Source organism: Blennius ocellaris (genome assembly GCF_963422515.1).
Source record: "Blennius ocellaris genome assembly, chromosome: 10".
Taxonomy (NCBI): Eukaryota; Metazoa; Chordata; class Actinopteri; order Blenniiformes; family Blenniidae; genus Blennius; species Blennius ocellaris.
In genome coordinates, this window is record NC_137659.1 from 24,470,172 (window position 1) to 24,495,300 (window position 25,129).

At 41.8% G+C, this 25,129-nt stretch overlaps 1 protein-coding gene across 1 annotated transcript in view; it reads right to left on the minus strand.

Annotated features, from left to right (window-relative positions):
* Positions 1-25,129, minus strand: part of piezo2b (piezo-type mechanosensitive ion channel component 2b) — a 141,405-nt gene that overhangs the window by 99,812 nt on the left and 16,464 nt on the right. Inside the window, exons 4-7 of the mRNA XM_080503219.1 lie at positions 15,203-15,245; positions 11,498-11,660; positions 8,458-8,728; positions 6,559-6,772 (exon numbers count right to left, since the gene is read on the minus strand). Coding sequence (XP_080359345.1) covers positions 6,559-6,772; positions 8,458-8,728; positions 11,498-11,660; positions 15,203-15,245 — 691 coding nt within the window. The remainder of the gene's footprint in view (positions 1-6,558; positions 6,773-8,457; positions 8,729-11,497; positions 11,661-15,202; positions 15,246-25,129) is intronic.

Below are 25,129 nucleotides of genomic sequence, written 5' to 3' on the forward strand. Positions count from 1 at the left end.
TAATAAGACACCATCTACCAAACAAAAAACATGTTTCCCATTTCTATAGAAACCTGCTACCGGACACATCAGACAATACTCACTACATTAAAAATAAATGGGAGCTGGAACTGAATATTATAATAGAGGATGGAGAGTGGGAAACAATGTGTAGTGGCTGTCATAAAGGAATCAATAGTAACACGTGGAAAGAGTTTGATTGGAAGACGGAGAAGGTTCTTTAACACACCTTTGGTGGTTTCTAAATTTGTTGACCATCCGAATGCAAGAAAGTGTTGGAGAGGATGTGGAATGGTTGGCAATCATTCACATATATTCTGGGACTGCCCAAGTTTGATTCCTTTCTGGAGGGGTGTGAAGATAAGTGTTGGATAAGGTTCTGGGAGTCGATGTACCGCACACGCCAGGCCAGTTTCTTCTTGATTTGACTCCCGAGAACAAGTTTACAAAAATCAAAAGCACCTGTTACATATACTATTGATGACTGCAAGGAAAATGGTGACAAAGTGGAGGAATTCAGCCACCAGCAGTGGGACAATGGAAACAAAAAGTGAGAGAGGTGTATGGAATGGAGGCTTTAACGGCAAAACTACAGTTGAAGTCTGATCTTCATGAGAAAATGGTTCCCTATAGAAAAATACCTGTCGAACTGAATGGTCACCTACACAATACAGTACTGTCTTAATTTTTTTTATGTATTTGTCTCATATCGGTTCTGTTGTCATAGTATTATTATTGTTATTTTTCTTACATTGTCATGTATATGCTGTCTTGCTGTCGTGGAAGGTTCTGTAACGTGATTTTTCATGTTCATGTTCATTATTAAAAAATAAATAAAAATAAAGTAAAAAAAATAAATAAAAAAATGAAAACAACATGAAAAACAAGACCCAGCCTGTAACACTGAATACATATAGAATAGAATAGAATAGACTAAGAACACACTATAGACTAAGGATCAAATTATGTTCAACATAAATGGATAAGAGTGACAGTAAATATCACGAGAAATATGTTGTAACCTGTCTGTGTTGATGCTAAATGTGCCTGAGGTGGGTTATTTTCTTCCAATTACAGACTGGGCTCTCAGGAGCCCAGTCTGTAATCTGCCTTTTGTTCCCCTCCTCTCCTCACCTCATGTTGTCCTGCTTTCCCCCAAACTTTCTATGAAATTCCGTTGTACCTGTTACAATGACAAAGAAGATTCTGATTCTGAAATAAGTTATATTTCTTCTCACTACTTTCCTGCACATTTGTGACCAGGCATTGTGATGTGTGTTATTATTATTATTATTTTTATCATCATCATCATCATCTGTAGTGAAAATTGCAATTATTCTAATTTTATATTGAAATATAATGACCCCCAGCCATCGGTGCAAAGACATACAGTTTAAATGTCAGCTTGATGATGCTGATATATAAGGTCCATATTGTTCTATTTGAAGGTTCAATTCAACTTTAATGTTGAATGTGATGAAACAATTGTGGTTTAATATCTCAAATAAATGTGATACAGATTCAAATGAGTTTCAGTGGAATTTCACTGTTTTATCAACAATAAATCAAATTTATTTAATGCAAGATTTATATTGGTGGAATAACTGGACAGTGTCAAACACGTTATTATAAAAAATAAAACTAACTAAAATGCATCAATATATTTTGTGTTTCAATTTCAGAGCCATTACATTATTTAATAATGTATTTTAACTAATCATGCAAAGTCAATTCAGCTTTTTTCGACACAACTATGACATTGAGTAAGGAAACCAACATTTAAAATGTTAAAGTTGAAGATGAATATATGACATTTGTATTTAAGAGGGTCACACAGGAAAAAAACCCTGAAAAATAATAAATTGATGTTTTTGCATCCATTTTCTGTCTTGACAATGAGTGACACTGGCAATAAATTAAACTGCTAATTACTGTAATTACTTAATTATTGACTTCTTACAGTGACCGTATCATTCAAGAAATAACCCTAACAACTTAATAAAAAAAAAAAAGTTCCATGAAAGTCTGGAGGTTTAGCAGTGTAACTTCTGTTATTATCATTATTGTGGGTACATTCATGTCTATTAAATTCCGTTTTGCTTCTGACTTCTGAACTTCCTGGTGAACAGAGGGGAGATTCTAAATTGAATTGGATTATTAAAAACTATGAGACCTCGGTGTTTGAGGAGTGGACATAGCTGCAGTGTTTCAGCTGAATGTGTGACACGCATGGTGTAACTGCCGTTGGTAACCATCTTTGTCAGTGAACCATAGATGAGCATTGACATAATAATTGAATGAAGGAGTCGTCAATGGGTCTCATCTTTCTTGGTCAGCTTTCTGATCGGGTGAGGCTCTGTTTGCAGCAAATTGTGAAAAATGAATAGTGTCCCTCCAATGTGATTCAAATCAATGGGAACTTTGCGCTGCTACCACCCAACTAACTCAATTCAACTAATTGAACCGGAAACTTTCAGCAGCTGGAGACTCTGGACACAAATCAGTCGTTAGATTGAGATGGGTCATGGAGAGGACGGGAGCCATGATGAAGAGACCACCAGAAGAGGCTTCATCCATCTGTCCAAGGCCGGCAACTCACTGTTCAAAGTAGGAGCAAACAGATCCCAGACTAGACTTCAGCCAGGGCTGATGAAAGACACGATGTTGATTAAAGATGATCTGCTGATTTATTTATAATGAAGCAGGGTCAAAAAGATTAATGACAGAACTTGTAAAAAGTGGACTTGATATTTGTTATTAAAGAAGTCACACTCTAAAGAGCTCTTCAGGTAAAACCTGGAGTTAATTGATTCTTTTATAAAGTGTTGAATTAAAGCACATGTATGCTCCACATGAGATACGTAGTCCCGGCACAGACACTAATAAAAACCATGGAGTAGTGGTTAGCACTCTCACATCACAGCGAGAAGTTCATGGGGTCAAAATACCAGTCAGTCCTTTCTGTGTGGAGTTTGCGTGTGCACGTGCGTGCGTGTGTGTGTCCTCAGATGGACTGGCCATCTGTCCAGTGGTTTCTGTCCTCGCTCATTAGCTGGAACCAACTCCAGTGTCCTGCTACCTTGTGAAAAGTATAGAAGACTCCAGACACAGACCAAAACTTGCAGTACCACTGGTAGAAACGTCATAATCATAGTTAAGTCTTGCTTGTCATTTCTTGGCCTGGATGTTGATTTAGAGCAGCGTCCTCTTGTGGAGTGAAGGTGAAACGTTCAGTGGGTTGTAATTCAAACCGTTTAATTCACATGTGTGTTTTTGTGCGAATATAGCTCATAAATCAAAGATCGTTTTGGTGGGTAGAGCAGTCGTTTCCCAATCAGAAGGTTGCGGGTTTGATTCCAATCCCCACCTTTCCACATGCTGAAGTGTCCTTGAGCAAGACACTGAACCCAAAACTGTTCCTAATGACAGTGCTGTTGGGATCTCACAAGAACACAGAGCGTTTGTTCATTTCTAGGGAAAGACACTTTTCATTTGTCATGATACACAGTCATGACATATGAATTGGGACACAGGAATGTGATTGACCATCACACCCAGTGGGGGGACCTTTTGCCACAGCAGATCCTCCCCCGTTTTCTGATCACAAGACGTTTCCCCCAGTCACTGATTGGTTGAAGCTCTCAGGATTCGATACCTTCGAATCCACAAACTTTCAACAAAAGCCTGCAAAATCCAGTCTTGCAGTCTCTGTGAACACCAAGGAAGAGCTGCTTCCCAGCAGCTCCACTCACCCAGCGTTAGCATACAGCTAACACCAGAGACAGCTCACCCAGTGTTAGCATACAGCTAACACCAGAGACAGCTCACCCAGTGTTAGCATACAGCTAACACCAGAGACAGCTCACCCAGCGTTAGCATACAGCTAACACCAGAGACAGCTCACCCAGCGTTAGCATACAGCTAACACCAGAGACAGCTCACCCAGTGTTAGCATACAGCTAACACCAGAGACAGCTCACCCAGTGTTAGCATACAGCTAACACCAGAGGCCTGCAACCAGGGGCCTTCACTCCTCAACTCCTCTGCTGACCCGACCACGAGGGTCAGACCTTCCCCTGATCCAGAGACCAGCACCCAGAGTCTGATCTCCCATCAACCAAGGAAAACCAACCGGTTCCTCCAGGACGGACCAGGGACACGACGCCTCACAGAACTTCTTTGTGTTTTCCTCAACCAGCAGGAAAACCATCACAGACCTGAGCGACCAGCTCCTCAGTCTGGACAAAAGGAACAACCAGGAGCTGCAAAGAAGGACTCCTGAAACATCAACTTCATCTTCTTCTCCTCAGCCTGCAGAACCAGCAAACCACAGTTAGCAGGAGGTGCTAACTACAGGAGAAGACACCAGCTTCCCTCCAGCAGGACAACAACTGAACTCCTTCAAGGAAGTGGGAACAACAACTGGGCTTTACCTGAGATTAGTTAAACCTGATGCTATGATAGAACTGTTTAACTTCATGAAGATGTGTTGGTTCTGTTACAGTGATTGAGTTCTATAGATAATGATATTAGGAGCAGTTATCAACATGTAAACCAACGTTAGCTCTGCCACAGACACAGGGTCTGCATGCTAATCTTTGCTGTACTAACTAGTTAACTCACAATCCTACACATATCACATCAAAGACAACATCACACAGTAACTGAACACCATCTGACGACTCCTGACGTTTTACAAAACAAGTCTCATTCACATCAAGTCATTCTAGAAATGGTCCTTTAGCAGAGACACACAGGAAGCAGACGCTAAAGACTAGCTTCATGTTCCATTGTTCTCCAGCACATGGTGGAGACCCAGGACAGACTTCCTGTTCTCTGATAACCTCCATCTGAATGGAGTTTCTTGTGATCCGACACACACACACACACACACACACACACACACACACACACACACACACACACACACACACACACACACACACACACACACACACACACACACACACACACACACACACACACACACACACACACACACACACACACACACACACACACACACACAAGAATGTGTGTTTTATTTGTTTTCATTGTAAATAAATATAATTTTTGGAATCATACTTGCTGTTTTATTAATGAGCACAAAGGAGAATGAAATGTCGACTCTTCTGTGTCAAGAACTCCAAAATCCTTCAACCTTTACTGTTAATTCTGGTAATTGTAATTAATTTAACTATTAATTCAAATTCCTGATGAACTGTTTAGTATATCTTATGAGACTGATAGAACTGAATTGGCTATCATTTCCTGTTAAGACAGGTGGAGCTCCGAGGTTCTGATACAGATCAGATTAAATTTCAATAACATAATTAATAACCATCTTTGATAATTATTAATCATTATCGATAGTCAACCACAACATAAATAGTGATCCTTATGAGGTAAGAAATCCCTACAGTGCCTTGAAAGGCAGCTGCCTTCATTGGCGTGGGAATGTGTGTGTGAATGGGTGAATGTGATTCATGATGTAAAGCGCTTTGGGGCTACTTGCACAGTTGAATATCCATTTGCCATAGATGATTCCTGTGGATTCATGTGTGTGCGCAACGCTGCATCCTTAAGCAACAAACTGAAGCTGAAGTTGCTTGTAGTGGTGTGAACACAATCCACAGACAACATGTGAGTGAATGTTTGAATGTGACGGATCATGTGAACCACTTTGTCTTTGCTGAAATCTTAAAAGCTAAGTAGAGGTCATTGAGCAGCACCTGCTGTGTCGTCACTCAGAGCGACTTGGAGGCTCTTCACTGAGTCAGATTTCATTACATCTGTGACCAACAACGTGCAGAGCAATGTGGCTTCGCTTGGACCGCCAGCACTTCAGCACCGCAGCCAGACCGCTGATCTCCCGCTTTATCATGCATAATAAAGCAGGAAGTGATGAGCTGTGAGTAGGTGCTTGTTCGCCATCTGCGTTTGCCTTTTCTTTTGCCTTCTTGTTTGTTACAATACAAAATATTTATTACGGTTTAAACAAATCTGCCTCGGGCGCGATAAATATTTTGTTGCTGAAGCAGCTCTGGATGCTCAGGCCAAGTGTCTTCACATTATTAAGATGTCAGACAGCAGGAGCTCCAGCTTGCGCTACGTAACGATAAAAACACAACCATTTATCACACTGACAACATAGACATAACTGAACGTTTAACTTTCATTCACTGCCATTTAAACACAAGCCAGACTAATGTAAATCAGACTGGAGAAAAGTATCTAGATGTGTTGCTTCCTAACAAATTAAAACATTTTAGTTTGTGACCAATAAAAGAGTTCTGTAATCCCCTTATGGCCACAATTCTCTTCATGGTGAAAAGATTGATTTGGAGTTTATGGCTGTTGGACTGAAAAGCTTAATGAGTAACTTGTGATGTTTTATTTTTAAAATAACTTTCAATCTGGCAGTTATCTGAAGAAAACTGCTTTTGTCCACACTCGGTTACAAATATGCGAGTTGCTTTTTTGATTCTGTACATGTCATGAAGTCAGGCTGTGAGACGTGCGCATGGCGACAGGATAGGAAGGAGCTGAACTCCTGACCTGATGTAGTGGTCATCGGTTGGGATGGACTCCTGGAAAAACTGAAACTGATATAGGTAGAGCACGATGAGGTGTCCCGCACTGAAGATGGCCATCAGGACACACATGCAGCTGAAGATGAGCGTGTTGAAGGTCCGGCAGAGGGACCACCAGGTGCACAGGAAGAGGAAGATGAAGAAGTAAACAGCTGAGGTCAACGAGGGCAACATGACTCCTGCAGAAGCAAGAAGACAAGACTGTAAGCAGACGACTTGTTTCACGACATCCCAGAGGGACGAAAGCAGCAATGAGAAGTTCAGTCACAGTTTCCACGGTAAACATGAGAATTTACAAAACGATGAAGGCAACAGGAGAGGGAGCAGGGTTTTCTCAGGGTTTAGAAATGTCCATCTGCTCAGTCCAGCTTGTAATACGAGAATGTTAACAGTTAACAGTTTTGCTTTTGCTGCAACAAAGAAAAATACTTTAATCAACTATGAGTTAAATATAAGAAAGTTCCTGAAGCAGCAACAGTATTCATTAAGATATCAGCACGTATGGATCAGAACTGAGGAAAACTTGGACCGGGTGGGGAATGGATCCGATCTTTACGATTCAGATTCCATTGTTGATTCTGCTTAACGATTCGGTTCCTTATCGATTCTCATTTGTAAATGAAACCTGTATATCATCAGCAGGGGACGTGTTAGCATTTTTGCTGCTGCCGCTGCTGGGTTGAGATTCACTCTGGAGCAGATCGAAATGCAACATTCATTTAAAGTTATCACAAATTGCCTGAGCACATTTTTTTCTGTATATTGCTTTGTATTTCCACCCTTTGAGGAAATATCCACTTTGCAGGTCCTGCAAGTTGGTCTGTTGTCGTCCTTTCTCCTGAAATGGAACCAAACGTTTGAGCGTTTGTGTCGCTCGGGCGTTTTGTTTCCTGCTGGCTGCACTGGTGAATGACACTGCAACACAGTGACAGCCACTGGAATCGATAAGGGACTAAAGGATTTGAAACACTGGGAACTGGTTCTCTTCAAGAACCGGTTTTTGATTCCCATTCCTGAACTTGATGAAAGACACTCGTAAAAAACCTACATACATCATGTTTCAGTAGGTGTCCATCAAACAAAGAATGAATGTCATGCTTTGCACATGGAAGTTAATGGCGATTACAAAAGGAATTAGGATTTTTGCAGCGTCGGCAGGATTAAAAGACACTCAAAATCCACGTCGGGTCTGCTTTTGGTTGCAGTATTTAATGTGAGAGTTTGGTATGAAAATAATGTGAAAAGATATCTCATCAACACAAGACTGCCAAAAGCACATTCCCCACTTCAAATCACAACTCAAAACACATTTTCACAACTGCATATTTCATTTGATGTCAATACAAGAAATCTGTCTTGCATTGCTTTGACTGTTTTAATGTTGTAAATTGTTGTATTGTGCAGTGTCCTTAAGGGCAGAGAAAGACACCTTTAAATATTATACAAAGCATGAATAAAACAAAAAACATTTGGAAAGTCCACTGGAGAGAAGATCCAAACCACCAGAAATCTTTCTGCTGAGTCACTCGTAAGGATGATGTAAGAGAGGTTATGTTTGTACGAGTGCTTCCACGTCACAGAGAGAGTAGGAGCCTCCCTGTGCTCAATAAATGAGCCCAAAATAAACCGAGGTGGAGAATTGGGACCAGAAAGTGCTGAGCAGAACCAACTGGACTCAACTGGAGCAGTTAAACAGGCTGGATTATTCATCATAAGCCTCCTGTTTATTGTAGTAATGGACTCGGGTCACTTGAATTGATTTCCCCTCTGATGAGAAAAATTCTCCAGAAGTGCAGAGTCACTGTTGGCTGGACCATGTCACTGCCTGCTTGTACATTCTGAGAGAGAGGAAGAGGAAGCTCACCAGTAATTCCCAGCAGGATGGTCACCACCACCTTCCCTGCAGTGATGATCAGGTTGCCGATGATCTCTTTCACCTTGGACGCCACTTCAGCCACGAGCCGCAGGACCTTCATCTTTGCACTTTCCTTCACCTCTTCCTCGTCGTCGTCCTCTTCATCCTCCTCCTCCTCGCCCAGCTCCTCATCGTCCTCGTCCTCCTCTGCGTCGTACCCGGCTTCAAAGTCCTCCTCCAGCAGGATGTTGTCATCCAGGCTGAGCTTCTCCTCTTCCTCCTATGAGGAGGATGAAGGTGAGGCAGGTCAAAGCTCTCCGTGGTGCCGAAGACACTTTAAACCAGGTCACAGTAACAACTCCTCCGTCACCTCCACACCTGACCGAGGGACCGCTTTTCAAAATGTCTGCAAATACTCAATGTGCTTTCTCCCTTCATTCCTTTCATTGCCTATATAAGTATTTTACTGTTGTTTATATGTCTGCATGTTTTAGAAACAATTGTGTATTTTACGCCTGCACGTATATACGTATACAGTATATCTATTAATGATGTTAATCCATAAAAAACTAATTGCTGTCACAATTACAAAACAAATGAATTGCACAATTTCCTGTAATTAATTGTCGTTAATCAAATTTTTTATCTTAAGATTGAAACTTAAGACTGCTTGTAATGCATATTTTTTTCATGAAAAACTACAGAATTAATGTCAACTCAACACAAAGAGCAATATATTTAAATTCAAAGACAATTTGTATACCTTCCTCTTGGCTTTGAGTGAATGCTGTTTCTCTCCAAATATAGAAAAATAATACATCATATTGAGTAAAATTGTGTGAACTCTGCTTTGGCTGTTGTCTTTATTGTCCCGAGTTTGTCTGTTTGTAATAATGTTTCTGTGAAACACTTGTGTGACCTGAAGCACTTCTGTCTATTGTCTGAAAGGTTTTATTTAAATAATAAAAATACCAACTCTAATCATTGATGTTCAATGAATAAGTAATTATATGTGAACTGCATTTAATCTAATTTCCTCTAAATCACAAATAGTATGTCGATCACAATTAAATCATTAAATAGTTATTGCTCATAAATAATTTTTACGATGTGGAAAGCAGAATTTAATTTATCGTGAAAGGAATCCAGTGAAATGTGTCTGGAATTTCAATAAAGTGGGATTATGAGTTTGGTTTTACACTTTCCACAGATTTTAATATAAATAAATGGAATTTAATGGTGTTTATTTTTATTTTTTGTGACTTTAAAACACCACATGGGCACTTTTATAAGATTCCAGGTTGAACCGCTTTTTAATTTAAAGTTTCATTACTGAAGAGCGGAGTGTGTGTGTGTTTGTGTGTGCGCCTGTGTGTGTGTGTGTGTGTGTGTGTGTGTGTGTGTGTGTGTGTGTGTGTGTGTGTGTGTGTGTGTGTGTGGTTTTCAGTCCGAAATTATTTTGGTAAATTCAGTCTGAACGTTTCTGAAGTTCAGACTGAAGTGGAAAGCTCTGAGTTTCTCTGCCTCCTCTGCTTGAATCAGCGTCCAATCAGACACCAAAATGTCTAAAACGGCTTATTTGAAACATTTCCATTATTTTCTTGGAACCAGGTGTTAAATCAGTTAGTGTTTGTGTTTTTAAATATTTTACATTGAACTAATGCAACTTAATTTCCAACTATTGCACTTTATTGCGTTTATCTTTTCAAATTGTCTCTAAAAATCTGTATTTCATCATTTTGACAGTTGAATATTATCAAATGTGCTGGTTTTTGTAAATCTGATGATGTGACGGGTGATGCAGACCTCTAGGCCAGGTCCTTGTAAAACAGATCTCCATCTCAGTGGATTTTACCTTCCTAGTTCAATGAAGGATAAATAAATAAATAAATACATTGTTTACATGGAAGTTTGAAGGAAATGATTACCACAAAAAAAAAGAAAAAAAAAGATTCAATATCAGTCCTTACATGAGTTTTACAGACAACTTTAATTATTAAACATAATGTAAATCTTTTGTCAATGTCTAATGTGACAGAGGGACATTTTTTTGTATTTATGCACCTACTTTAACTCCATTAATATTGTGTTTTAGTCTGTATTTGCTCCGGAAAGGAAGAGAAACAATAAGTCGGTGCAACACACACTGGCTTGTTGTTTAAGTGACATTATTTAGCTTCCTTCCATCACTTTCCTTCAGAGCCTCAATCTGTCATCTGGAAACTGTGTGAGCAGTGATGAGAGCAAACCTTCTCGTGTGAGCGACTGTATACAGATGGTTCATCTGTATACAGTCGCATGTGTCCAATTCTGCCTCGAAACAAAAACATTTATCCAGCGTGAGGAAATCTGGCTCCATTATTATGGAGGGAAATATAATTTCAGGACAAAAAAACTAAATCAAAACAGCTGCATGTGACAATTTTATTTTTCCTCCGAAGCCGTCACTGTTTCCTCTCACTGGATCAAGCAGGGGCCCACTCGGGACGGGGTCAGAGGGCCCATGGGGGGGGGGGGGGGGGGGGGGTCAGAGGGCCTATTGGGGGGGGGGGGGTCAGAGGGCCCATTGGTGAGGGGGGTCAGAGGGCCTATTGGTGAGGGGGGTCAGAGGGCCTATTGGGGGGGGGGGTGTCAGAGGGCCCATTGGTGAGGGGGGTCAGAGGGCCTATTGGGGTGAGGGGGGTCAGAGGGCCTATTGGTGAGGGGGGTCAGAGGGCCTATTGGTGAGGGGGGTCAGAGGGCCTATTGGGGGGGGGGGTCAGAGGGCCTATTGGGGGGGGGGGGTGTCAGAGGGCCTATTGGGGGGGGGGGGTGTCAGAGGGCCTATTGGTGAGGGGGGTGTCAGAGGGCCCATTGGTGAGGGGGGTCAGAGGGCCTATTGGGGTGAGGGGGGTCAGAGGGCCTATTGGTGAGGGGGGTCAGAGGGCCTATTGGGGGGGGGGGGTGTCAGAGGGCCCATTGGGGTCAAACAATTTTTGCAGCTAATTTCTCCATTCAAATGAGGGTAACCAGAGTTTATCAGATGTGTGTCGATGAGAATGAAGCCCACCTGTTCCTCTGCATCGAAGTCTGCGTTGTACTGAGCCATGTCCTCAGGTGGCCTCTTCTGGACCAGACTGCGACACAGCAGCCAGACGGCCAAACCCACCACAAACATGCCGATGTCCGGGAAAAACACCCGGATGCCGTTGCCTGCATCTGCGCCAATCACACTGTAGGCAAACGAAACAGAGAAGAAGCGCTGACAGAAAGCAGACGAACCCCAAAACCTCCGAAATCTGTGAACCGGTCGCTGGCGCGGGACGGAATGACAACCTGCTGATGGAAACCGGCACTTCTAACACGAAGCAGCTCTTCTGGGAATCGCAGTGGCGAGCAGCCCCCTGAGACGTGCCGTTCTGAGCTTGACCCCGGGACCCAGATCCCGCTGCCACGTTTCAAACAACGGGAGCTTTACCGCTCCGCTCCTTCCGGTATTAGTCATATTGCTCAGAAAACTCCACCTGCTCACAGGAGCGCCTGAGAATCTGGACTTTTCCATTGCTCCACCGTTCTTATAATACACGTTGCACTGAGGGCCTCAGCTTTTATAAGGGCGCCACCCTCTTTAATGAAATCAGGCCTGCCGGGTTGAATGTGTTGCTATTAAGAAGTGAGTGAAATTCCATTGACGGATCTTTTCTTTTCTACCGTTTTGACCTCAGCTTTGAACAACATGTTTACCCCCATTTGAAAGGTTTTATGCTTCATAACGAGACTTCTGGTCCAGTCGCTCCTGTTGTTTTACCTCCTTCTGAGTCCCCTGATTAATTCATCAGAGTCACCGTCAACATAGGGCAACTCGTAGAAAGATATCATATAGAACACATTTACCTCAGTTCTGCACAACCTGTGCTTTTTATTCAACTAAACCCGGCACAGAGGTGGCACTGAATCACCTGGAACTGAACAGAAAACCAGGAAACTGACCGGAGGTGGGGAAGTGTTGCCGTGACGACCACGGCAACGTTCAGCTTCATATAACCTGGTGTGATGCATTTATGCAGCCCGGGGACGCGTTTTGTGAGGTGTCATGATTGCTCGTACAATTACAGCGAATAAAAGCTGTCCTGGAAATAGCTAACAGGTTTCAAACGTTCTTTTCTCAACCAAACCCGATTCTATTTCAGCTTCACAGCAGCGACTCTGCATCCTGTGTTTTCTTTGAGCACACATGTTCTGATGGGGCAACGGTGTGAGTGTTGGTGACGGCTCATTTTCAAACATCTGAGCTCAGTCAGGACAGAGAAACCTTTACAAATCAGAAACAAAGTACTGAAGTCACATGAAGAAAATATCTAATAATTTTCTTTCTTTTTCTAAGAAATGTTTTGTTGAAAAACAAATGAATGACTAACTTTACTTTTTACTGCTTCATAGTTCTGCTGGTGGTCAGAAGCTTCCAGAAATAAACACAAGACAAAGCAAAGAATGAGACTGACGTCATCCTGATGGTAGAAACACACCAGCTTAAGACAAACCAAGAATATTAAAAGTCACAAAAAAAAACATTTTCCTCATTAAAGTATAAATGGAGCAAAACTAACCTCCCGTGTAACACAGATAAACAGTGATCAGAACATTCTTCTGTTCCACACTTCTTATTAGAATAAAGGAAACTAAAGCTTAAGTTGAAAATCATGCAAACACTTAAAAAGTTTTCAAGTAGTTTTACAATTCACTTCAACACAGGTAGAAGACGGGCGAACAACAATCTGCTGGTCAATAAATATGTAGACACATATTCAAAGCTAATCTTGTATGTTAAACATTCGTCTGATTCATCCTCTGGGTTTTCTTCACATAACCTTCACTTCAGGTTCTGTGTTGTTCTGCATCAAATCTACTGTTGACCTGCTTCACTTCTTTTCTTTCAAGGGTCTTTTTATTAAACAATGTACAACTTACAATAAACACACATCAAAATTAATTATTTTCTTTGATTTAACCCCATACATATAAATAAAAAATTTAAATAAAATATAAAAAAACAAAATAAAACAAAACAAACAAAACAAACAAACAAGAAAAAATAATTCAAATTAATAAAAGCAATAATAATAAGTAATGGGGGAGGGGGGGGGGGGGGGGGGGGGGGGAAATCGGTGGGCTACTCAGATGTTGTAATTGTAGGTCTCTCAAAGTAATCCAGAAATGGGCGCCATAATATCTCAAATTTGTTTTCAGATCCGCGAACTGTGTATGTAATTTTTTCTAAATCCATACAGGACATTACATCTTTCAACCATTGTGAGTGTGAAGGGGCCTTGGAATCTTTCCATGTCAGTAATATAGCTCGTCTGGTCAGCAATAGTGAAAAGCGAAGGTTAGTTTTACCCTACTGATGATGTGTTGTTGCAATAGTAATTCTAACCTTCACTTCAGGTTCTGTGTTGTTCTGCATCAAATCTACTGTTGACCTGCTTCACTTCTTAAACAACCAAAAGTCCTCAGTTTAGTGTTTGTGTCTCCTGAACACTTCGTCTGTTTCTAGCGACTGCATCTGATCCCTGATGCTCCTCTACACATCACACTAAAGAAAATAAGCAGAAAATATAAATAAATAAATAAATATATAAAGCAGTCAAGTTATTTGTTATATTCAAACAGAAAATGTGATTCTTTTCACTTTATTTTGTAGCCAATAAAAGGCAAAACACACACACAATAACTGAGTGTAATCCTCAACACAAACAGGTAAATGGAGGCGGGATAAATGTTTATGGCTCCACTTCCTCCACTTACAGTATGCGATCCACGGAGGGCTGTTGAGTACTGGAAAAAGGACGTGGCTGAGTTCGGACATTCCCGTACTCAGGAAACCACATCTAATATGATCATGTGGATGTGAGCAGACACACACACAACTGCAAACGCTTTGAAAAATCAGCCTGTCAACTGATTGTCAGGACTAACTAGGTTTGGGCTTCATCAGGAATCCACACGGGGACACGTCAGGAGCATTTATTCAGCTTGTCGTCGTAGTGAAGGCAAAAAAGTGGTGCTTAATGCTGTTGTGTGGTTTCTTTATTTAGAACACTTTGGCCAGCGTTAATGCAACTTTACCTGCAGTGGACGGTAATTAAGAACACGTCACAATTTACACTGTGTTGGTTTTCACCGTTTCACTGAATCTGAATAAAACGTTAAATTGAATATTAATTCTAGCCTCGGACGGTGTGATTTTATCATTTTGGAAAATGTGTGACCTGGACTTGATGAATGTCATTTACAGGCTGCTGGTGCCTTCAGGGGACTAAGAAAGATAACTGAGAATCAATCTATTGTTTCATTGAAATGCCCCTGTGCCAGAAAGATCAATATGGGAATAGATGCACACAGGTTTCTCATGCGTCCCTTTAATGTTCATTTTAAGGTGTTTTTTTTCATGTTTTATCAAGCAGCTGTCACTGCAAGTGAGGAAAAAAAATGGGTTTTGAGCCATCTCACAGATCTTGAACCGCAAAGTAATCATCATGAGCAGATCTATTTTGTCAAAAATTTAACAGTGTGCAGCCATTTTAAAGGAGATGAGAATAAAGTAAAGAAAATAATAATGACTGAATTTCATTCACTTTTACAACTTTTTTTTCACACATCCGTCTCATTTATTGGCTAAATGAAATGGCACAAGTGCAGATATTTACTTCACCGACTGTGGTTGATGAAGGAATCAATACAATTGTATAATTTGAATAAAGAGACATTATTTTACCTCTCGAAGCCAATTTGTCGAATGGATTTTTCCCACGTGGAACCTGGAGGGGAAAAAAAACAAAAGCCCAAGTTATTCAAGTGGTTAAAACTTACAGAGAGGGGGGAACCGATAAACTGTTACTGCTGGTTCAGATGAAACCATTGAAAATAAAGCAGTGGACCACAAGGAGGCACCACTACCGAGCTGCTCGTGTCCCAAGAGGTGGGGTTTTTTAATCTTGTGCGATTACAATACATTTGTACACAAGATTCTTTACTATGATCTCATAGTCCCCTCACGACTCCCAATGCCACCATAGGATTCCGATTCGGCCCTTAAGGAGAAAGTTAAGGGAAAAATGGTTTGACTGTATCATCATCTGTTTTCTGTACCGTGTATTGATGTAAAAACAATTGAGACATTTTAGCTAACACATATAATTTGCCGAACAACTAATATTGAATTTGTAGAACATTTATTCTATTTGGGAAAATGATAAAGGGGAGATGTCACAGGTTATTTTTTCATACCTAGACCACATTAGACAGGTCCAGATGAAACACCATTACTGCTGGACTCCTGAAATCTGAAGTAGTTTATCTTACAGAGGCTAAATATTCATTAACACAGTTTCAGATTTGTGAGACCTTTATTCTATTTGTGAAAGTGGAAAACAAGAAATAGACAAATAGTTGCTCCACATGTCAAGTTATTCTTCCCTTATCTGCTGAGCTGGAATCTGAAGCCAACTTCAGTGTTGCCTACTGTTCACAGGGGGTATCTAGAAGAACATTTTGATCAAACTAATCTCTTATTGTAAGTGTCATCAGCAGCCAAATAACTAAAAACATGCAGCCTATAGTCTGGAAAATACGGTAATCAAGTGTAGTTCGAGAATGAATTTATAAAACCAGCATTAGAGGCAGTGGAGTGAAAAGCCCAGCATAAAGACCTTCAACATCTAATGATGTCCTCACTTCTACTTCCACAAAGAATAAATCTGCTGATGCTTCAGGTTCCCGTAACAATTCATACAACTGTCTGCCATTTTTCTGCCTGTTGGGGAGACTCATTCATGAGCTGCAGAGGGTTGTGGTGGGGAGAATAAAGATGACTTTGAACTGGAACTATAGTCAACAATGTGCAAGTTGACGCAATTTCAGTATTTCAAGTACAACAAAGTTTGTAAAGTCTTACATTTCTGGATAGAAAGAGACGCTGTCCAATTTCCTGAAAATAACAGGATTAATAATAAAATGAGGGATTTATAGAAACGGTTCCTCATTTAAAAATACAATAAAACAAACTGAACCACTAAAATGTTGCATGAATGAAAACATTTATGATATTATGTGTAAACAATATTGAAATCTTTCTCCGCAAACACTTCCGACTCCATATTTCTGTTGTGGGGGTCGTGTCGTTATAGTTTGAGTGTAAAACACACAATCTCCTTCAGGTGCGTGGAGGAGAGAAAATTGTTCACACAGACGACAGCAAGAATTGTTGAAAAGACAACAACATGTGAGGAGGGTGGAGGCTGTATGGCTGGTCTCTGACTTAACCTCTGACTTCAAACGCTTGAACCAGAGTCTATCTGAGCTGTGGAGACTCATCTGTCCACCTCCACCTCCCTCTCCCCTCACCACTTCCTGCCACCTCCCTCCCCTGCCCCTCCCCCTCCTCTGGTTCTGCCCTCTCTCAAGTCTTCCCTCCCCCTGGAAAAGAAGGATCTATGTGAAACCCATTTGTCCACTTCCACACAGATCCTCCTCACTCAGGAGGCGAGGAGACTCGCGCAGATGCATCCAGGTTTGACCCTTCCAGTTCTGCCCCCTCCAGGCCTGACCCATCCAGGCATGACCCCCTCCAGTTCTGACCCCACCCAGGTCTGACCCCTCCAGGCCTGACCCCCACCAGGTCCGATCCCTCCAGGCCTGACCCCTGCAGGTCTGACCCTCCAACCCTGACCCCCTCCAGTTCCTACTCTCTCCAGGTCTGACTTGGAGTCCTTACCTCACCTCCATGCCCCTCAGAGATTCATGAAATCGAACGCGGTGTGCCCCAAGGCTCTGTCACAGGCCCCCACAGGTCTTTTTAACTTGTATATATGTCCCCTTGGTGATGTCATCAGGGGACATGGCATTGATCGTCACAGCAATGTTGACAACACACAGCTCTACATTACCACGTCTCCTGAAGACGTGCGGCCAATTGATGAACTTTGTAGCTGTATATAAGATATTAATGCTCAATGAGGACGAAACTGACATTTTAGTTTTTGGTGCTGAAGCTAAGAGAAAGAAACCTTTGTTAAAATTACAGGCACCATCTTTAAAAAACACCAGATCAAGTTTGACTGAGCCGCGTTTTATTCCACATGTAAGGTGTGTTTTTTTATCATCCGAGGAATATATCCAGAGTCTGTCTGTTTCTGTCGCGGACCAACATGGAGATTCTGATGCCTTTGTCTCGAGTCAGATTGTGTTGCCTTCTAATCTTCCCCCCAAAAAACTATCTCACACCTTCATCTTCTGCAGACCCTCTGTTTTAAAGGCTTGGCATTGGCTTGCTGTGTCTCTAAGGATTCATTTTGAGGTTGTTTTTTTCAATGGTTTTAAAAGTCTTATCTTACAGATTTACTTTGATCTTATGAACCATGAAGAACAATCCGGTCCTCAGGCACCGGCCTTTTAATCATTCCGACTATCAATACAAGAACCTCCAGCGAGGCTGCTTTCCAGCACGACGCTCCTTTATTGGAACAAATGTTATCACCGTTTTTTTGTTGTTTCAGCAAACATATCTTCACGTTTTACAAATGGACGACCAAAATGGCCTCCAAGTTCATTCAACATAAAATAAAATAAAAAAAACAACATTTCAGCGACTCTGCCTTCAACTTGGTTATATTTCTATTGATAACCAAATTATGAATGAGGAATTGTTTATGAGCTGGGGGGAGGGGCGTCTGACAGGTCCCACCTGACAACCATTAACTTCTTTCAATAGTAAACCTTGCAGGTGTCCTTTCAAAAGAAACAGAATCTTTCTTGTTCAAAAAAATTAATTACCAAAGGTGATATTTTATAAACAACAGCAAATCTGTTGATTTAGCTTTGTCAAAGTAAAGTGTGTGTCCTGCAGCCTCACAGATCTGCAGAGCTGTAACTGTAGACTGTAAACCACAGACTGGGGCTGCTTCTCATTAGCCGCTGCTCGATATGAAACATGTGCCACTTGTGGCACAAAGGCTCAGAGACAGCAGCCGTTCAGTAGCAGAGACGCAGAGAAACTCAGGTCCTTCACTGGAGGCGACACGTCAAACTTGAACCCCAAAACATCTACTTTCCTCTAGTCCGAAGACGTTTAAATGGCAAGTACAGCTCCAGAGACAAAACGAGAAACGCACATCAACATCAGTGCATTTCTACACCCCACACATCTGTGATGAGACCAGGGAACTCCTCACGGAGTGTTTGAACCATCCACGCATCAGAGTATTCAGGATGAAGCGCGACAGTGTCAGGAAGTTGCACAGGAGGAGATAAAGACCACTGGTGTTGATGGAATCTTTCATAATCTCTCACAGAGGTGGAGAAAGGTCACAACTCACTTCAGGCCCCATTTAAATCTTCAAATACAAAAGCAGAGACTCTCCATAGAAAAGAGGCTGCTGCAGATTCCCGAGGAGGAGGAGGAGGAGGAAGAGTGTTGAGGAGCTGAAGGAGGAGGAATTGGAGAATGAAGAAAAGGAGCACGAGGTCTGACTGGAGGAATGCTGCAGGTGTAGTGAAGCCAGTGAGGTCTGCACTCTCAGAGGGAATATTGCGTAACACCCCGAACTGGTAGATGAAGAGCCACTGCCCGTCGGGGCGGGGCCACAGTTCACCCAGCTGGGCACCAAAAATACCTCCTCACTCTTTATGTGAGCGTCATAAAACAGCCTCTGTACTTGCTGGGCCGTTAACCTACGAGAGTCTGTCCTCCATCTCCTCTGGCCAGCAGACACACACAGAAGACGCAGTATCGACATTTCACCATGTATTATATTTCAATGACAAGAATTTCAATAAGAGAGAAACGTCTGAATGATTAATTCACAAAACCAGTCCAATTAACTCAGAAGTATACCCAACAGCCTGGATCATAAGTGTTGATGGGGTAGAAATCATTGAAAAAATAAATAAAAACAACAAAATCTACAAATTTAAGCTGAGAAAACTTTGGATAAGGGCAGAAAAAATGTGATATAGTGGAGTTCTTCTGGCTGTAGGATTGTTTAAAACATTTTCTGAATGAGATCTTTCTGTAGGACAACTTCACTGAGTTTTCTACTGTGGGTTTTACGTGAAGTGTGACACTCGTCTGACTGTAGCTGTCTAGACAACATAGGCACAGAGCTGCTGTCTGGCACGTCTTCAACTTTGCGTTTGGGAGTGCTGGTCCTGTCAGGAACACAATTGTTATTAAAAAAAAAATCTGCGAGAAGTTTGTAATAGAAATCTGTTGAAGAAGAATTGACCTCTTCTGAACTGGTGAAAAACCACATTATTGTGTTTTTGGGCTAGTTTTCTTTGTAGGGTTTTTTTTTAACCCACTTCGTTGCCACGTGTCCGGAGAACATCACTCAGGAAAATAATGGCCCAAAACTTCCAACAATCAGAGGAAGTTTGATGACTCTGGTCCCTCCAGACAGTTTTGACTGCGACTGTGATGCAAGATGGTTGATACAGGAGCTCCTCATCTGGTGACCACTCACTGACCTAGCTGGAGCCACTTCGCTCCTCCAAACGGCTCTCAGTTTACGGCACTAATGCTCCATTTGGCTACAAGCGACGGAGGAAATCATATGAAGTTATCTGGGGGGGGTCGCCGCCTCACCGTGTTTACATTCGACTGCCAAAAGGAAAAGAGTGTTGAAGGTGCTGGATACAGATATAGAAACCTGAGATAGGAAGAGGCAGAACAAGGCGACATGGAGCGATGCCTCACTTCCAAGAGCAGAAAGGAAATCAGGACATTAACTTCAGGAAGTGAACATCCAGACAATATGTACACAAAACCACACGCAGAGGAAAACCACAGTTTATAGAATCCATTGTATAGAAAATGACGTAATAATGCTGGAGACAGGATACAAGCGCTTGGTTCAACTTTGTTAAATGAACCTTTATCAAGTCTTTTTATGTGATCCTCAGCTGTTGCCTAAGAGGTTCAGCGCTGCAGAAGCCCTGCAGGTAAACGTCACTGATGATCACCACAGAGGTTCATTTCATCTTCAAAAGAGCAACTTCACCTAAAACAGTTTTGCAGCATGTTCAACTTCATTTACTTAAAACTTCAATCTGAACATTGGAACATTCAAAAACAGGCCGTTTGTGGCAAAGCTTTGTGTTTGTCTCCCACGTGTGCCATTTTGGCAGAGTTAGTACGCTTGGAGCGAAAACACAAAACTTCTGTTGTGTTATAGTTTTACAGGATAGCGGCAGTGCTCAGAGCCACAGAAAACACCTGCTCATGCACACCACAGCCACGGTAAACAGTTCTTTCTGCACATGTGCAGTAGCTGGACGATAAGAACAAAGTCTCCTCCATGGTGTCATGACTCCCAGTCCTTATTCTATTGGGACTTGATACTTTTATTTTGACAGTCACCATAATAACAATCCAATGCAGTAGTATTATTTTGACAGTTACCATAATAACAAGAAGGCCGTTGCTGGGCTAATCAAAGCAAACTTCAGACCCTACCAATCCTCAAGGTCAAGGTCAGGTCACTTGGTGTACTGGAGGTTATCCCTGGAGTGTGCATCATGTGATTATAAAATTTCAGAGCCCTAGCTCAAAAACCTAGGCCTCCAGAGCCCAAAATGTGTTTTTAAGCACTTCGTGACCCTGTGACCTACTTAATATGCAAATTAGGTCAAGGTCACCATAGTATCCCTTCCCCCTCTGAGATGTATCCACATGTGAAGTTTGGTCACTGTGGGCCCAGGGGTTGCCGAGATATAGGTAGAAACGTTCGAACGGACAGACGTACGGAGACTGTTTCAAGATCCCCCTTCGGGGCCTATCGGCCACGGCGGGGGATAATAATAATCCAACTGGCTGTCTGTCCACTAGAATGTTCTCCCATTGTTAACGTTTATAGTGTACTGCTCTCTGCTGCATGTGTGGTTTCATTACAAAAACAACCAACAGCACAGCCTCTTGGCCCAACATGGTAACTACATCATCTTCCAGGTTTCTGGCGTTTCCGTGGAAACACAGTTTAAACAATGTTGCAGTGTAAACAAAACTTTTCTACAACCAAAACGTTCAATTGAAACGTTGTCATGGAGGGATCCAAGAATTCAACACAAATGGACAAAAACAACAAAAAATGGTCCACTCACGGGCCGGTTATCTTAAGGTTTGCATGAAATAGAAAATTAAAGCTGTGGAAACTCAGCTGCAGTTGAGATACATCATCCTCAAGCCCGACCAATCAATCCCCAGGCCAATTAATTGGCTGATTAGAACCCAAAGTTGGCCGATTGGTTCCACTGTTCACACCAACTTTTCACTAATAACATGCAATGATACACTGATTGCTCCCACGGTGAAGTAGTGACGAGTGAATTTACCGAGAGGTTGTCTTCAGTGGTAAAGTTAACTAGTTTGTGCAATACACATCTCAGGAAGTTTCTCATGACGCACCTCATTGTGTCTTTCGAGCTTGACCGATAACTCCATCCATGCTTTTATTATTGCTGCCACGTTGACAGGACTAAACGCCAGCACTAAACATTTTTATCAGCCAACGTACCAGGTATCCACATTTTTTATTCCCCAATGTCAGAATTGGCCCCCCAAAAAAATCAGTTTCACGCCGGCCCTACATTATATTGATTGAAAGAAAAATGTAACTGTTCGATGTATTGCATGTTAATGACGCAATGTCACACGTCTCCAATCATGAGTGATTGGAGTGGCTCAGTAACTACTAAATGTAAATCAAACCTGTTTTAGGTATTTTTCTTCTTAAAGGGTCAGAAGAGCTGAGCATTATTTTTGACATCATTTAACAGTGAGCAGCTTGATTGAGGCCACCGGCTGCCGCAAGGCGTTTAAAGACGGTTCAGTATTGGTTGTTAGGATTTTTTTAAGACAGTTATTTTAAAATCTATAATTAAATCTGTTCATCCGTCCATCTTTGAAAGTTGCAGAGAACGACTTGGGGGTCCTGGGAGGTTGTAGCCAAACACAGGAACAATGTGGAGGGCAGGTCATATCCTGCTGAGGTCAGCTGTCCATCACCACACACACACACACACACACACACACACACACACACGCACACACACAGTAACAAGTAAACCAAAAACACGTGTTTTGTGGGAGTAAAGCAGATCAGGTCACCAGGGGAGAACGTGTAAAACAACCCAGAAACAGTGCACAAACAAATCATCGAAAAAAAAGTCTTTGAAAAACCAAAAATTCGTGCAATTTTTCTTTATCTGACTTTGTAGTATTTGACATGAAATTGTGGAAGTTGCGGGAGACATTCTGAGCATGACAAGCTGGTGTCACATGAAGCTTCAGTTTTTCTGGCTGCTCTAGTTTTTCCCCTACGATGCTGGAATATTTGAGTAAATGTCTCACTGAACTAAAACCCATTGAACACATTTGCTTCACAGTAGACTTACCCAGATAAGTAACTACTAACAAGTTCAAACATTTCATGTTGCTTAAGTCATTTCTAATCTCGTGCAAGTAAAAAAGTCAGAAACAATTGCTTAAATGTAATCATGTCGATTTCAGCCATTGATTGAAAACAAATAAAACATCTTTAAAGGAACTTGATATTTACAGATTTACTTCAGATAATTACAGTGTTATAATTATTTCATGTATAATTACCATTCTATATTTTTAACAACAGCACAAAATAGTCTGCAATATATTTCAGTTTGTTTAAAGCCAAAATAGGTGAAAGATAAAATTCTTGGATTACATTTTATTAGTAGATGAAAAGAGTCAATGGAATAATTTGGAATCTTGTCACTTTATAATCGGAGCTGTAGTAAAGCGCAGCTCTTTTGGCCCGGGTGTTTGTAGCTCTTTGAGCCCGGGGCGATGGCGCTGGTTCTGCCCTTTGAGTCAGCTGCACTTGGAGGAAAGTGAATTATTTTCATTAAAAAAAAAAAGTCATTAGAGCACAAGGTCGGGGTCTGTCCCATCTGGACGCTTTCAAACTTCACAGCTGAAGCCCGAGGCTAAACGTTAACACCTTCCCGGTACTGACTCGGTGTTTGCTTTACTGGCACTACTTTCTTCTGGGCCATGTGGCACGATGGAGCTAATTACATGGAGGAATGTGTCGAATTCATAAATCTGCACGATGCGACCAAGGAGATTTCTACAAATTGTGACTCATGTTTAACTCACTCCTGCTAACGAAGTGTTTTGGGTGGAAGCTTTCCTGAAGGTCAGAGTTTAGGTGTGGTCGTGGGCACAACACGTCACTAACGTCAGCCCACCAGCAGAGACGTCTTCAGTTCTGTCGCTTTGTTGGGGAGAAGGACTTGCTGCTGTACATCACTGTTTACTGAGCGGGGCTCCAATTACAAATCTGCTCATGGCAAAGAAAGCAGAGTGAATATTTTTACAGTTTTAGTCAAGCTTCACTTTTAGCTCAGTGGTTCAGCGTTTGGCCAACAGCTACCTCTGCTCTGCTCCATCCTGCAAGACAATATTACTCACAATCATGGTTTATAGCAACTAAAATGGCTGTATTGTATGTGTATGTTAATGTGCCAGGTGTTGATATCAGGCCTGTATTTTTTATTTTTTTGTCGACTCGTCATTTTACTTAATAGAACGACGATTTATATTTGGTCTCACGTCCCAAACAGTTCACCAGGTTTGAAGTAACTCTCTTCCAAACCCCTCTGTGTGCTATGCTCACACTGCTGGTGAAACCTGCTGTCCTCTTTCTCCCCCTTCACTGTTTTGATATTAAAATGCTGGAGGTGGGTGAGCAAGAAGCAAGCACGTTATCCAGTGACACAACTTCCAGTCCGAGATTAAGACCAAAAGTGTCTAAAGTACAGGAGTACTTCAGGTCAACTGGTGACAAACATTATAAAAGTTGTTGGTTTATTACTGAAGCACTATGGGGTTCTATTTGTGCCAAAATTCTGAGCGAGCGATGGGAAAATTTGAGCGCAAAAAAATTAATTGTGCAGCACACTAATAACATTTTGAGGAAATATTTAAATTGCGCAAAGACAAACTTGAGATTGCGCGCTCAAAAATCATTTCTGCGCTCAGATTCTTCCTCTGCGCTCTCTCTCTCTCTCTCGCTCGCTCAACCTCTCTCTCTCTCGCGCTCAACCTCTCTCTCTCAGGCTCAACCTCTCTCTCTCGCTCGCTCAACCTCTCTCTCTCTCGCTCGCTCAAATCTCTCCACGTCCGCTCAAGTCCTGCTGTGCACTCGCTCAAAATGTGCAAAGCCCAAATGTGACAGACACGGTTGTCCACCAATCACAGAAATTTGGGGCGGGCGTTGAATTCTGATTGGTTGCTTCGGTTTCTGGAAGTGCCTCATAACCGACGAAGAAGAAGAGGGAAAAACAAACTGTGAGGGAAAACAGAAATAAGGAAAACTAAAGATAATGATCCTGGATTACAACATGTTTTCCCCCGCAGTTTGTTTTCCCCTCTTCTTGTTCTTTTTCTTCTTCGTTGGTTATGAGGCACTTCCAGAATCCGAAGTAACCAATCAGAGTTCAACACCCGCCCCACGGCTTTGCACATTTTGAGCGAGCGCACAGCAGAACTTGAGCGGACGTGGAGAGATTTGAGCGAGAGAGAGAGAGAGAGGTTGAGCGCGAGAGAGAGAGAGGTTGAGCGCGAGAGAGAGAGGTTGAGCGCGCAGAGGAAGAATCTGAGCGCAGA